The sequence below is a fragment of the Schistosoma haematobium genome, chromosome 1 (assembly GCF_000699445.3).
Source record: "Schistosoma haematobium chromosome 1, whole genome shotgun sequence".
NCBI classification, from domain to species: Eukaryota; Metazoa; Platyhelminthes; class Trematoda; order Strigeidida; family Schistosomatidae; genus Schistosoma; species Schistosoma haematobium.
The window spans coordinates 14,150,026-14,164,313 of NC_067196.1; the positions used below are offsets into that span (position 1 = coordinate 14,150,026).

General features: G+C 34.1%; 1 protein-coding gene across 1 annotated transcript in view; it reads left to right on the top strand.

The window, feature by feature from the left end:
* The window catches only part of MS3_00003076 (uncharacterized protein), a 54,631-nt gene extending 40,585 nt beyond the window's left edge, over positions 1-14,046 (top strand). The window contains exons 12-16 of the mRNA XM_051210761.1: positions 218-315; positions 2,866-2,915; positions 4,016-4,088; positions 7,229-7,286; positions 8,968-14,046. Of these exons, the coding sequence (XP_051073202.1) occupies positions 218-315; positions 2,866-2,915; positions 4,016-4,088; positions 7,229-7,286; positions 8,968-9,332 (644 nt within the window). The 3' untranslated portion in view covers positions 9,333-14,046. The remainder of the gene's footprint in view (positions 1-217; positions 316-2,865; positions 2,916-4,015; positions 4,089-7,228; positions 7,287-8,967) is intronic.
* The last annotated feature ends 242 nt before the right edge of the window (positions 14,047-14,288 follow it).

Consider the following 14,288-nt stretch of genomic DNA (forward strand, 5'->3'; position numbering starts at 1 on the left):
TCGTTATGAAAATTAAAATGATTTTGAGTCAGAAATTATGTATAAAGAGGTCAATATTGCCTGAAGTTTGTATGTGTTCAACCAGACATGGCCGAAAACTGTTAAGACGAGGATATTTGTAGGATGGATGTCAACTATCTATTAAATGTTATAATAGCTAATTAGTCTAGAGGTTAAGCGATATGTATATTTACTGTGGGCTTTATTTGTTCCAAAGATGCGTTATCCGCCCGATGGCCTGGTCGATGGCAAATTGTAATTCGAAAAAATATAACTTATTATCTGGATGGTGCACATACTGTAGAAAGTTTACAAGTGAGTATAATTTGGATAAATAAAGGAATTGTAATTTTTGCATGTAATTAATTGTGTAATCACCATGATATGTACTGTTTGTGTTTTACAAATTTTTTAGTTGTTTTATTGAAATGATTGAGCTGCATACTAAACTTTTAATTGATGATGGCAAAGATTTGTAGCTCAGGTGGGTGATTTCGGTAGAGTATCAATAATCATCGAGTCACAGGTGGAAAATATTCAAAATGAATATGCCGACAATGATAAAGTAGAGGTCAATAGTAGCCGATCAGGGTCGACAAGGCAAACTATCAGTCGTATGAGAAAGAATTCGAATAACTCACTTCTATCTGAAGTTTGTACTGATGATGTTCAGTGTAATAATGGAAATTTCACTATTAAATCATTCAGTTCAGAAGACGAAACTGTGCCAAAACTATCATTTTGAAAATTGTAAATAATGTATGCAAATCACTTCATCTTATGTAATTAGTGTAAGAATAAGGTGCACGTAAAGTTAAACACTAAGTATATATATATAAACTCAAACCATTTATTTGTTCAATAACTGTATTCATGAACAAATCGATTGTGACTAGTGAAAATAACTCAGAATAAAGTGGTTTTAATGAAATATTTTTTTATAGATTATCACACATTCTTATTGTATAACTATCAAGTAACTAGATTACTCTCTTTCTTTCAAAGCCACTTTTTTATTCGTTTATACTTAATTGTTATTTTTCATTTTATGGTTTGATGTGGTCTTGTCTGTCTGCATATAAACCGCACCTGCCTAATTTAGAGACATATCAGGAGTTGATTTCTGCTTCGAGACTCAAAACAGGGCATAGAGAGGAGCTACGGAGTCGTGGACGAATAAAAACTTGGTTGTGTCAGCTTGAGGTTAGTAGTGCTGGTAGGGCGTGTAATTGGCCATGTCAGAGACACTAAGCTATAGAGTAAATGATGGGCGCGAAATAGACGAAATTAGGATCGCGATTCTGATTGTTGACTGGGCACGTGGTCTTGTTCAGCGGCCACAAGACATAATAATGACGATTAATGATATCGTGTAAATTAAAACGACTATAACTGTAGTGTTATAAAAACTAGTAAATTCATTTGTTTACATAATCTTTTTCAACACCACTGCTTGCAATCTTGCATCATATCGCTTGCCACACTACCAAATAGACGTTTTAATCAGTGAATAATAATGAGTTTGAAAATTTTTTGATGTTTATGGGGAGTATATATATATATATATACTTTGATAACAACACTGAATTCGCATATTTATCTTATCTTTATTATCCACTTGACAGGAAGCAGTTTGTGGAAAATCATGGAAATGTTATATAATGATAGGATTATTAGATACTAGTCGTGTAGGATGTTAGCTTGATGGTTAAATCACTCGACTTTTAGTTATAACTTTGAACTCTGCCCACCCGATTTCGATTTGAGCATCCATTAAGTAATTCCAGCCATGAAACCAGATGTATAGTTCATTTTAGGATACATAAATCTGTACTTCGTAAATAAGTTACATGTTTATTGCAGCTATCCAAGCAGTTTAAAATTTTTAGCCTACAGTTTTTTGGAAATGGTAGGATTTTCATAGATTTTAAATCACGGACTGATACTTAGATAATCATTGGTAACTTGGAAACACTGGATGGCCATTGCATCTTAGTATAGAATCCTTCACCATCTGTTCTCTTTCAAATCATTTGTTATATATAACTACTGAAGTTGTTTATGATAGTTATCGAAACGATGAACTATTATCTGACTATTCAGTCTCTGAGATATTGACGAAAATAAACTGAATTGAAAAGTTTTTTTAATAGAGTCAGACCGAGGAAAGTAGTGAATTCACAAAAGCTTCACCACTAAGGTCTTCACTCCTACATGATCCCCGATCTGTTTATTAGTTAGTCAGAAAAATGATAATCAACTAAGATCACGCAGGAATAGAGGAAATTGGAATATATATGCATATTCAGTAAACAACTTACTGCCAGATAACCATGAATCAAATCTCATATCGATCGGACAATCTACTAGCCACTTATAAAGAAATCCTAGTTACAAATTCATTTTCTTAAATCACATCCTATTAATACTGTCTAGGCAAATAATAAAAGTTTTATAATTAAGCCAACTAGCTCAATGAACACTAGCAGGACTCTTTACCATCTCCATATAATCATAACATAGATCGATGATACTTCATTTGTTTTGTTAAGAAGAAAATAGTAATTGAATAAATCTTGAAATCATTGTTTATTCAATATATTTATATGTCTATTGGTGAAATTGTCTACGTATCTTCAGATATTACTTTTCGTTAGACTTTCCTGTGTAAATATTCAGCGGTAACTTAATAGTTAATATATACTGGTATTAACCAACTAGATGGTAGGTTTTCAATTTTCTCTCCACTTTCTGTATTTGGTCATCTTGTAACTTAACTGTTATTTCTTCATACTTCAATTCACGTTCTCACAGATCACTCATAATGTGTATTTTGTACTGTTTGATCTTTCTTCTTCTTGTCAGTCTGCAATAAAATGGTTTCAGAATGAGAGCTTTGCTTCGAATAATAACAGGTATGGTTTCGTACATTTTTTAAAATGTTGAATACCATTTTATTCGTTTTATTGACGAAAGTTTTTCTTGCTCATTTACTCTACCCTCTGGTCGTCATAATCTAATATTTCAGTCAGTCAATCAAGCACAACGTAGGACCTGGTACGTGTGTAAATATTTCCAAGTTGTCATACCCCATTAGCACAGGGGACTGAAATTATTGGAATCTTACTTTTCTTTTGTGACTTAACTAATACCATACTGCACAATTATTAATCAATATGAATAAATCAGAGTGTATAAGTGTCCAAGCCAAGTTCAAATCTATTGGTTTGAAAAATTCTGGACATTCGATAAAGAATGTGTTATTATTTGTATTTTCCGATGAGTGAAAAAACAAAACAAAATCGTTTTCACTAACTTCTCTCTATCACTTTGTTAAATGTATTAACGAAGTGATAGTAGACCACAATTTACGAAAATCTCAGTCCATTTATTTGCTAATTTGATCAAAATTCTTTCATATGAAGTAATTTTGAGTTTTGAATTAGTAAATGAATTCATAAAGATAAGAAACGAGCGTATGTTGCTAGATTTGATCCTCGCACCCCAGCAATACAAAGTTATTAGTTACCTCCAGCCTTTTAAAAAGAACACACATTGATAACAAATGAAAAGGAAAGAAAAGAAAAACTAACTAGTACAATCAAAATTCTTAAAATGAATCGTGTATCAACTTATCAAACGGTATCATACACAACCTCATGTACCTCATGCAGTTTATTATTTCTTATTGAATTCATATAACCTTGTATCTTCCTCCAGATATTTAATCGAATTTGTAATTAAACTAACATTTCTCTTATTCTGTTTGACCTTTATTCATTCTAATCATGAGTCTCATAATTTCATTTAGCGTATAAGCTGGTTCAAGTTAACGTTTCATATTGGTCATCTCAACACTAACAATTTATTTGATTTCACGAGTTTGTTCTATTGAAACGTAGGATAAATTTTTCATTCTCTTTCACTCTCTCTCTCTCTCTTTGTCACGTAACGTAGTTTTGCACTTATCTTAACATGATTAATTCCCATTCTAATATTCTTATTTGTTTGGTAGACGTCCTATACGAATTATTATTTTCACTGTAATTGGTCCACGAGATCCTGAGCCATTTTTAAAATGTTTACAAGTAAGAGTTTTTGAGTGTAATAATTTCTTTTTAGTTTTGTTATTTACACTTTGAATTTAATGTTTATTATTTACTATGGTAGTGGTGTGTGAATATTTTGTATCATTTCAAGATAATTTTCAGTTATGAACGTATATGATTTCAAGAGCTATTAAAGAGAAGAGCGAACTGTACAACTGCTATGTATATAGAGATCATGATATCATCTAGAACCGGCTAACGGGACGAAAGTTAGCAACACAACAACAGGGCAAACTAAGCAATTCCAGTGAGGGAGAAGGCCAGATTCAGCCAGGAGAAATATATATTCTACAATCGGCCGGAAGCACAAACGAACAAACACACAACTTATGCGTATATATATATAGTACACAAATGTCCTTGGTAGACGTCACAATTTAGCGTACTAAAAGAGGAAACGAACCAATGACATCCAAGGTCCTTTCAGGTGGGAGATAAAACTGAAGGTAAATGTGTGCGCTTTTGGCGCGAAAATGAGAAATTCCGATTTCCATAATAAAATTACAAAGTGCGTTCTTGGGATCTAGTATTTCCAACAACAACTGTATTGGTTCAGTTGAAAACTTTTCTTATACGTAAATACTTATGACTTTACATTATTCGAAACAGATCCTGTATCTAACGTTCTATTGTCGAGCAACGAAACTGGAGTCCGACAGTCTACGTTCCAATTCAGTAGTCTTAAGGTATCTTCCTCGCTGGATGGCCATGTATTTGATCTTGTGTGGCAGGGTCGTGGTTGCCCACTGTTGAAGAAACCCGAATTATTAATTATAATCGTTGTTAATTTCCCCTTATTTTCTTAATCGCTTTGCTATTTCTGTATATCATATTTCACCTATCAGGAAACAATTATGTCAAGCGTTTTGTCGGTGAAATGATTCCTTTTCTAATAGAATCATATCGGTTTTTTATTACAATGTGAATAATCTCAGTGATTATAAGTAGCCATAATTTGATTACAGGAATGTAAATTGGTGTAATTACTTATTCTTTGTAAAAACCTTATTTTCAATTTATAGATCATAGCTTCAAACTAAGATTTATTTGCTTTAGTTCGGTCAATTGTGTAGTAACAATAGCACTTACACGAAAATTGTAGCTGAAGGCTAATTATCATACGTATGGAATAAGTTAATATCTTGCTTACCTATAGTAACTCCTAGACCTTAATGACACATGCATTAATACAATTTCAATGACAGCTTTAGTTATTAGAAATTATTCATCTGATTCTTTGAAATGGATATTTACTAATATTCTCGGAAATTCTCCAACTGGATAGAATTTGTGGGAAAATTTCACATTTGTTTCCATAAATATTTGATATTCCAATCTCTTCGTAATAAAAAATACCTATTCCAGGTCCACTCTATTGCAAGGAAATAATTAAATCTGGGAAAAATTTCTTTCACAAATGTGGACTTTGTATAGTTCATAATTCATTTGAGATTAAGGCTCCGTCGTTAAAATTGACCTCACCACTCAGAATTTAACCGATTGATATAACTATTCCAGGCTGTAGTCTCAATTTGATTAAGTCAACTGTAACGTTCCTATCTGTGGAACTTCGTGACTCAGTTTGTTAGAGAGATATAATTTGAATTAAAGCATGCTTCGTACTGGATTATATTGGGGGCACTGTGATTCGCTATTTCTTATCCAGTTAGCGCTAGTGGACACTTGGAGAAGACTAGACTTTTCTTACGGAAAAACTATAAATATACCAACGTCTCTCTTATTGTGATTCCTACTTCCATCCACCCTTTTTATTTGGAATATAATTACGTTCCTGCTCAACCGTGTTCTGATTTGGGGACTTGTCGAGTGGAGTAGTGTCCAAGAATACTAAGCAATAAGAGTAGCTGGTCGTAATAAGGGGAATTATAACACTGTTTTAAATTAAAACTAGGAACATCGGACTCCTCAAGAAACGCCTTAGCAGTCAATCATAATCAATGTAAAGGACACAAAAAATGTGTCTTAGCCTAAGTTACTATCCCACATCACCGATATGGTATAAAATTAACATAATGAATGGCAAGGGAGTAAAAATAATTGTAGTGCCAGCTACCTGCTTATGCCTATCATCTCTCGTGTGGCCTAGACCACCTATCAGGGATCTCCAACTAGCTTTGTACTCGGTTCTACTTTCCAGTTGCTGTTCTTGATGTGTCTACAATTCCCAGCCTTAATTTGTTGCTTGATCTGTCTCTTTTCCTTTTGTCTTGGGGATTAGAAGTTAGGTCTTTCTCTTTAATGAAATTTGATGATTTCAATAGTGTAATCTATTTACCTCCAGCATCTTTTCCTGATTTCCTCCTCAGGTGGAGATGGTTTGCTCTCTGCCACAGTAGATTACTTCTGATGATGTCTGGTCAAATGATCTGAATCATCTTGAGTAGACAGCTTTCGATAAATACTTGTACTTTTTTGATGACAGTTGTAGTAGTCTTCTAAGTTTCATTTTGGTACGATAGAACCGCCTTGATTTTCGTACTGAAAATTCTGATTTTGATATTGGCTGACACTTGTTTTAATCTCTAGATACCCTTTAATTGTAGGAATGCTGCGGTTGCTTTGCTAATTCGTGCCTTCACATCTGCATTAGATTCTTATTTATCAGTGATACTGCTCAGGTACGTAAAAGTTCCCAACTCTCCCGGAGCTTCTCCATCAAGTGTGTCACTGCCACTAACGGCAGCGGGAAATATCCAAAATTAAGAATTTGGTTCTAGAAAACGGAATAAAAAGGTATGTGTGTAAGAGCACTGAAACTTAAGATTGATTGAAAGAAAAGAAACAAATGAGTCTACACCATTATAGGGATTCAAAATTGACACTCAACGTCTCCAATCACTAATTGAGGTTATTTTGAAGAAATCAACAGGGTAACCTGCATCTACTAACTTGGCCCAGATCAACCGTCACTAACTTTATGAACTGAAGTCACGTGTTGCTTCGAGCATCCTTAGCTTTCTCTCAAACTATTCAGTTCTATTTAAATACTACACTTTGATATTTATGCAGTATATGTATGTGATAAGTAATGCAATCACCATACACTTATATTATTAGATAATATATATTTCATGTTGCTAATTTTTATTATTTTTCAGTCTTCCTCATTCGCATTCGATTTGGTTGTTTTTGCCAATCCTCACGATGGTCAATTTGGTAATTCTATCTAATCTACATTATTCTTAATGCTATCTCTTCATGAAACGTGAAGCAATTCTTTCTTTGTCGAGGCACTCTCTAACATGATTCTAGGAATATATGTGTAACTACTATGAAAGTGCGTAGATTTATACCAGAATCGCATAATTTAGTACGAATCTGTGTAGATCTGAGGATTGTACGGTCTTTCAAACAAATTTATTTAGGCTGAATTCAATATTATAGTATTTTGTTAGGTATGATAAACTATCGAATAGGACTGTATTGTTAAATCTGTGCAGATATTTGTATACTGGCACGTAAGGTTTTCTTGTTACTTGATTATTTACTTCGATTAAGTCAAGCTCCATTTTTTAAACTTTTGATATTCATTTTCCACATCTCATTTGCTTTTCGGACGAAATTTCCCTTTGAAATCATTATGTAAATATTAGATTCGTGGCGTTTCATTGATTAAACTGGCTAGAAAATACTTAACGTATGTCCAGCCTCTATCTGGCTGGGTGTATTTTACTGGGGAAAATTGGAAAATGAGGCGACCAAACCAAGACATGACAGAAATCCACTGAGTCATTGTCGATTTGTTTGAGCTGTGTGCTGTGAGATATAGCCTTGATGGTTAACATCTGTTTATTAGCCGTAATTTTTGGTTAACATTGCCGAAATTCGATCATCTCATAAATCCTGGGTTTCGTGTGATATTATACATTTTTTTAATATCAGTCGTTCATCTCATAACGTGGTCGTTGCATTTACCTCACCACTGTAATCAGTGTTACTCTTTTCACTCCTCTTCATTTGATACTGCTGTAAGCCAACCGGAACGTTGTACGCTTATCATGGTTAGATTGAATGTTCGTTGAAACAATGGTCAACGCTGACGCTAATACAACTGTACGTATCATATATATATACTCGGCTCTAGATCTTTCTATCCTATTTCGTTTGATTGTAGTCAAACTTCAGGAAAAGTACGTAGTTCAGTAGCTTTCTCTGCATACAGAAACTTTGAGTGTTGTAATAGTGCTCCTTTCTGAGGCTTTTAGTCATGTACTAGTGAGTTCATCTGAGGGTAATCTTAGCCAAGTATAGCAATACATCAAGTCACTATAACTAGTATAATGGCTACTCGATTTCTGTACTAGTAAACTTTTCGTTGATTCAAATAATGAAATACTCTGGTATGACGGAATTGGATGGGATCACTTTCTCTATCCTGAAGTTCCTACATATGATCGCTCATTTATAACCCCTTCTAAGCACGTTCTTCCTACTTTTTTAAAATGCTAACTATGTTTTTTTACAGAGGAGAAGGTGTGATGGAATTCGTACGCTTAAGCCGGGCTAGTGGATACGAAGGACTCTCTCGGGGAAGTTGGAAAGTCTTGACTTGAAACCATTGTCCACATAGATATCAAGAGAATGAATGGTGCAGCAAATCGCTCCAGTCATTGGCTATCGTGGCACTTCGTCTCTTGATGTTGTCCCGTTAGATTTTGAACTGGACGTTTAGGTCAAATGTTCAAAGTAATTCACTCTTAGTTAACCATCCATCTCGGTTTGGGTGTCCGATTAGTCTTCACATTAATATTGTATCAGTTCAACATTTATTTCTCATTAGTAAATTCTAGTTGATTAATAATAAATAGTAAATCGACTTTTTATTTATGTTTTCTAGAAATTCTTCCCAGTAAAGAGTCGCATGATGAATTATGCTTCAATATATGGCGTCAACTCGAATCGGAATCGAACACCGGTAGTAATTCTACATCACATTCAATTGCTTCAAAGCATGTCAAATCTTTCTCTGCTTTTATAAAGTGGATGCAAAACTTGCAGCGTTTTTCTCTTCAGGCTTTGAAATATTTTCCGTGTGAATATAGTAATTATGATGAAGCCGATAATACAACTTGCTGTGATGTTTTTGTCACTGGCAGTCTATATATGGTTGGTCGGATATTAAAGGTACACTTTTTGTTTACCGTTTTAAAAACATACCATGTATTTGTAACGCAATCAACGACAGACATGTATACCTTCTAAACTGTTATGACCTCAATCTGTCCACTGGTTATGTTGTTAAATGTTTAGGAAAATCTGCTCTGGGACTAGTAAACGTCCTTGTGTATGCTAGGCTACCTAGTGTAGCCTTGAGACTGAATGCATGAATTCGGTTGTGAATAATTTGGTTTCGCGAGTAGGAACTTTCCTATTAGCTGACTAATAATCTACTTTACAGACACTGGTCAGTTGGTTGAATAGGAGATGACTGTAGTAGATAACCTTCATATTAAAATTAGATGATCACGTTTACTCAAACGGTACATGCCTAATAACATAGACCTCTAGACCTCGACACAATAAATTGGAAATATAATTTGTCTAAAAAAATAAGGCAATTAAAGTAAAAATCAGGATACCAACCTCGATTTATTTACAATATTTTGGGAATAATGTATGACAGTGACGGTCTATAGATCAGCTGAAAATTTAAGGTTACAGGAATAGCAGAAACGCATAACTCAATTGTTTGTAATTACACATAGAAAACTGTGAGTTCTTATGGCTTGAAGAATAGTTTTCCTAGTTTTTCTCTATCGTTTATTTTCCTCATTATATTTCTAGTTGTGTGGATATATAGTCTCACTGTAGACTGATTATTTCACTAATACTTTCTAAATTTGTGGGATGAAAAATGACCCTTGGCTTTTAAAAAGGTTTGCTAAAGCTCAGTGATGATCTTCAATCTGCCTTGTAGTTTTATTATTTCCAAATATTATTCACATTAAGAGCAGCGCTTAAATAAAGTGATGATTGATTCGAATAGTATTGAATAATAATAAAAGAGTGAATAGCTGATAAGAACAAGAGTAAAAAACCAATGGTTCACATCTAATTCATTGCTATATCTGCTGTCTGAAGAAGTCTTATATTCTAATAGAAGTTAGGCTGTTAGGTAGTTTCAAAGTGCTCCTCGGAAAACTCAGTAGGGTCCCAGAAAACTCTTGGAAATATTTTATGCAATCAGGATTGAATGGACGTTTCTTCGAAACATCTAGTAGGGTGACATCACGTGTTACATTTTTAATTGGATAATTACCTTTTTACTCGTATATTTAGTATACTTGTAGAACTTTCTGGACGATTAAGGTCATGTTAATTAATATAAATACTCATGACTCTCTACACCGAGGAAAACTTTCTTTTGCATTTCGCTCCTTTGCTTGTGTGTTTAATTTGCCGTTTAGATTTTATCTGGGGTTATTATAAGCTGCTAGAAAATATGATCAGTCACTTAGTTAATAGAATTACCTCTTACTTGTTTGGTTTCTCGGTGGTGAGTTATATAAATAGTTCATTGGTAGTCACCCAAAATGCAAGAAATGATATTTTTGTGTAATTGCACTCTAATTGTTATGGAATATTTCCGACTTCAGGGTGTTCAGACAGGAACTGCACACTAATTTCTATTATTCAGATTTCAAAACACATGATCATGTATATAAATTATGACACACTGTCGTTAATAAACCACGGTATATACTAGACTAGAACACTACAAGTGATGAGTCATAAATAATTAACAGTAATTTATGGACGGACAAAGATGTAAATATAAGTGGTGAGTCAAATTAAAGCTTATTATTGAGTGAACCTAATTATACCGTTACCCATTTTTAGTAAGTGGATGTATATTTCGTCATGTATACTGAGTTCTCAGTGTACCCTCCTGGATTTCAGATTTTTAATTACCCCTCCCTAAAAAGTAATCTTCGGTTCGAACTTCAGTTAAATAACCAAACAGTTATTTTATCCCTACGTTGTAAGTTTACAACAATGTATATAAGTAATGTCGTTCAAGTTTTATATTATTTCGTTTTTTCTTTTGTTTTATACTTCTAAAGTATCACCTTATTTATTTCCTAGGAAATAGATGAACCTGTATAAAGGATACAATTGATATTCTCATCTGAAATTCTGTAGATCTCCCATCTGTAAAATAATGACGCGTTTCTAGATTCCCGTATATTTAGTGAAATTATCATTGGAAACTGTAAATATTATGTACATAGATAATCATCGATTTTTTAAATTTTACATACATATATTTAAGATGATGTGATCTGTTTCTGATGAGTAACTGCAAATAAAACTTGAACACGAACAAGGATAATCATCCCTTCCTAATATCCAGTTAAAGTACAATGTCTAACATTCTTCTCATTTAGTAGGCGCGACACACATTAAAGCATTATTTCCTACCGAGAATTCCATTTCAAAAATCTAAAACTACTTATGTCTTCTATAAATACGCTGCTGCAACACATCCCAACTTACCAGATGAGGAAAGCAAACAAAGTGATAGAGCTTCAAGTGGAATCCTCATTAAAGATAATGGCATGAAGTGCAGCTTTCACTCACCAAGTAAATGGAAAAGGGTTAGATATTGGACACAGACTGAACGTTGAAAGGGAGACTACAAATTTGTGCATGTTTGTCTTATTCATCGAACGCCCGAACTTGTTTTTGAGTCGTTACATTTGCATTTGAACATGTAGCCAAGTAAATAGTTTTATATGCATTCCATACTTACTGCTTTTATTGCTACTAGTTTTTCACTAAACTTAAGTAAATTTAAAACCTCTATGGAATATTCGAAAACGAAGACTTCTTCACAGGACTTTAACAACCTCATTACTAGAGTACATTTATAAGTCGAGGGTGCTACGATTGAGCTATATGTCAGATGGTGTGGTAGGGGACATTTTTATATTGGTTGAATAAGTTCAAGATGCAGTATCTGTAAACACTTAGGGTTGCTTTATAAAAGCCTATATTCTTACAGTAAGTTGTGGACAGTCGGCCAGTAGGGGCGTGGCAGATCCTTGTCTACATGACCGTAGCCTTCAAGAAGAAAGATCTATGCACCTGGAAGAGTTACATTCAGTTTCTCTGTCCATTTTCGTTTATAGTCCGGTCACCCCATATGGCGTTTTGTTATGGACTTTCACTGTCAACCCCTTTATATATCTCTACCTTGTTCTATTCTGAGTCGCATACTCATCTTTCTTCATTCACATGTTCTTATAATCATAATAATTCCCTTTATAACATTCTTGTAACATGTTGTATTCATGTGACTTCGTTATTATGTTGATCACCACAACATAACACTTCTCGTATGGTTTACTGTCCATATAATTCACTTTTTCCCAGCTTGATTATAATTTCCTACCCCTTATGCAACTTTTCTAGCCTACGATTGGCTTGTTTTAATGTGTTCATCCTGTTAAAGGTTTTCATCCTACAATACTTAATTCAACCACAAGCAAATACATTTATCATAAACTTATATCTGTTGAGCCTGATGATCAACTTATTGTAAATGATCGTTCCCTAAATACTCGGTTTTACTGCCGGACTCTATTTATGCTGTTACGTTAATTGTGATTGTTTTATGTGCCTAGGTTGAACTGATCAGTAAATATATGCTTATCTGGTGGTAGATGGTCCACGATTCAGTCTAGTTCTATTAATTTCGGAAATAAGAGTATAAAGAGTTTTAATTTCGTAAGTGTCGTTGTGAGCGACTGATGTTCTACAGAGTAATCTTTACTGTGTCGTGCGAGCTCGAGGGATTTTATTTTTTAGCAAGCAGTGTTTACATATGGTCAATTTAGGACCCTGGATTCAGAAGTTTGTGCATAGAGTGTTTTAGTAGTTTGGTAGGTCATTCTGATTTTCCTTTAACAACGATACAACGTTGTTACTAATGTTAATAAGGTTCACCTATCTATTTAATTACCAACTCAATCATTCGATAAAATCCACTGCTTGGGGCTTCTCTAATTGATTATCCTAGAGAAGATACTCTGTTAGTTCTTTGAAACAGGGCATATATACATACATGTGACATGTCCGTCCTAAGTTACACAGACCTTTTCACTAGGTGATGTTGAAGTCCTCTTCTTTTAGCTGTTTTTGAGGATTAGAAATGTTATTAGTAGGTTCTCAATCTGATAACTATTCGCAAACCCCAAGTTAACAAACATCAGGAGCCGACTATGTACATAGTTTGCTTCCACTCTGAATGAATAAAACCAACTAGTAGGGTAGAACAGTCATTCGCCAGTGGAAGCAATCGGGATATTGAAACAAAAGTGATGCACTGGTGTCATAAATATTATCAGTGAACCTCGCCATAAACAACCTCGTGCACTTATTTCAAACCTCATATTATGATGAGGACTTTTTCTGTGGTGCAATCCGTCTAGCAATGGGGTAGTTATCGCTAATTCAAATACTGCCGGAAGAAGTCAGTTTGAATATTTTCAAAATAAATGTATTGAAGCAATATGTAGGCCAGTTTTATTGTTCGATGTCTGTATTTTATGAGTTGCAGCAATATGCTTCAAGCAGCTGTGAAGAATTGAAGTTAATCATGAGAATGTCATCCACATTCACTTGGTGGATACATCTAGTTTGACATATATGACCGAAGCAAATTAGTACTATGGACAACTTATAAGGAATTTTCAATGAAAGGCTTCTTGCGAACAGAACTACACAGAAAACAAAGACTCGCAGATCGGTCTTTGTTATATCAGATCATTTTAAATTCTGGTGACAGTAACCATTCGAAAGATATAAATACATATCCAGACTTGCATCGGAATCGGCATCAGGTAATAGATGTCTCGTTATGTCATCAGTAGAACATACATGCTGTCGTAAGTTCATAATTTGCAGTTTCCATTACCACTTAGAAGTATTCAACCATTTCAATTACATAAACTGTGTTCTTTCGGCTGCAGATGATCATAACATATTTCTTTACCAATAACAAGGTAATCCCAGTTATTGTGCTGTAGGTTCAACTGTTCCGCACTCGTCATTAGTAAAAGTCAGCAACTCAGAACATGGGCGAAAGTTTTTAAAAGGCTGTCCACTGTAACATCACAGCACCCGACAGGTACTAGAGGTTTATGTTAGTTCACT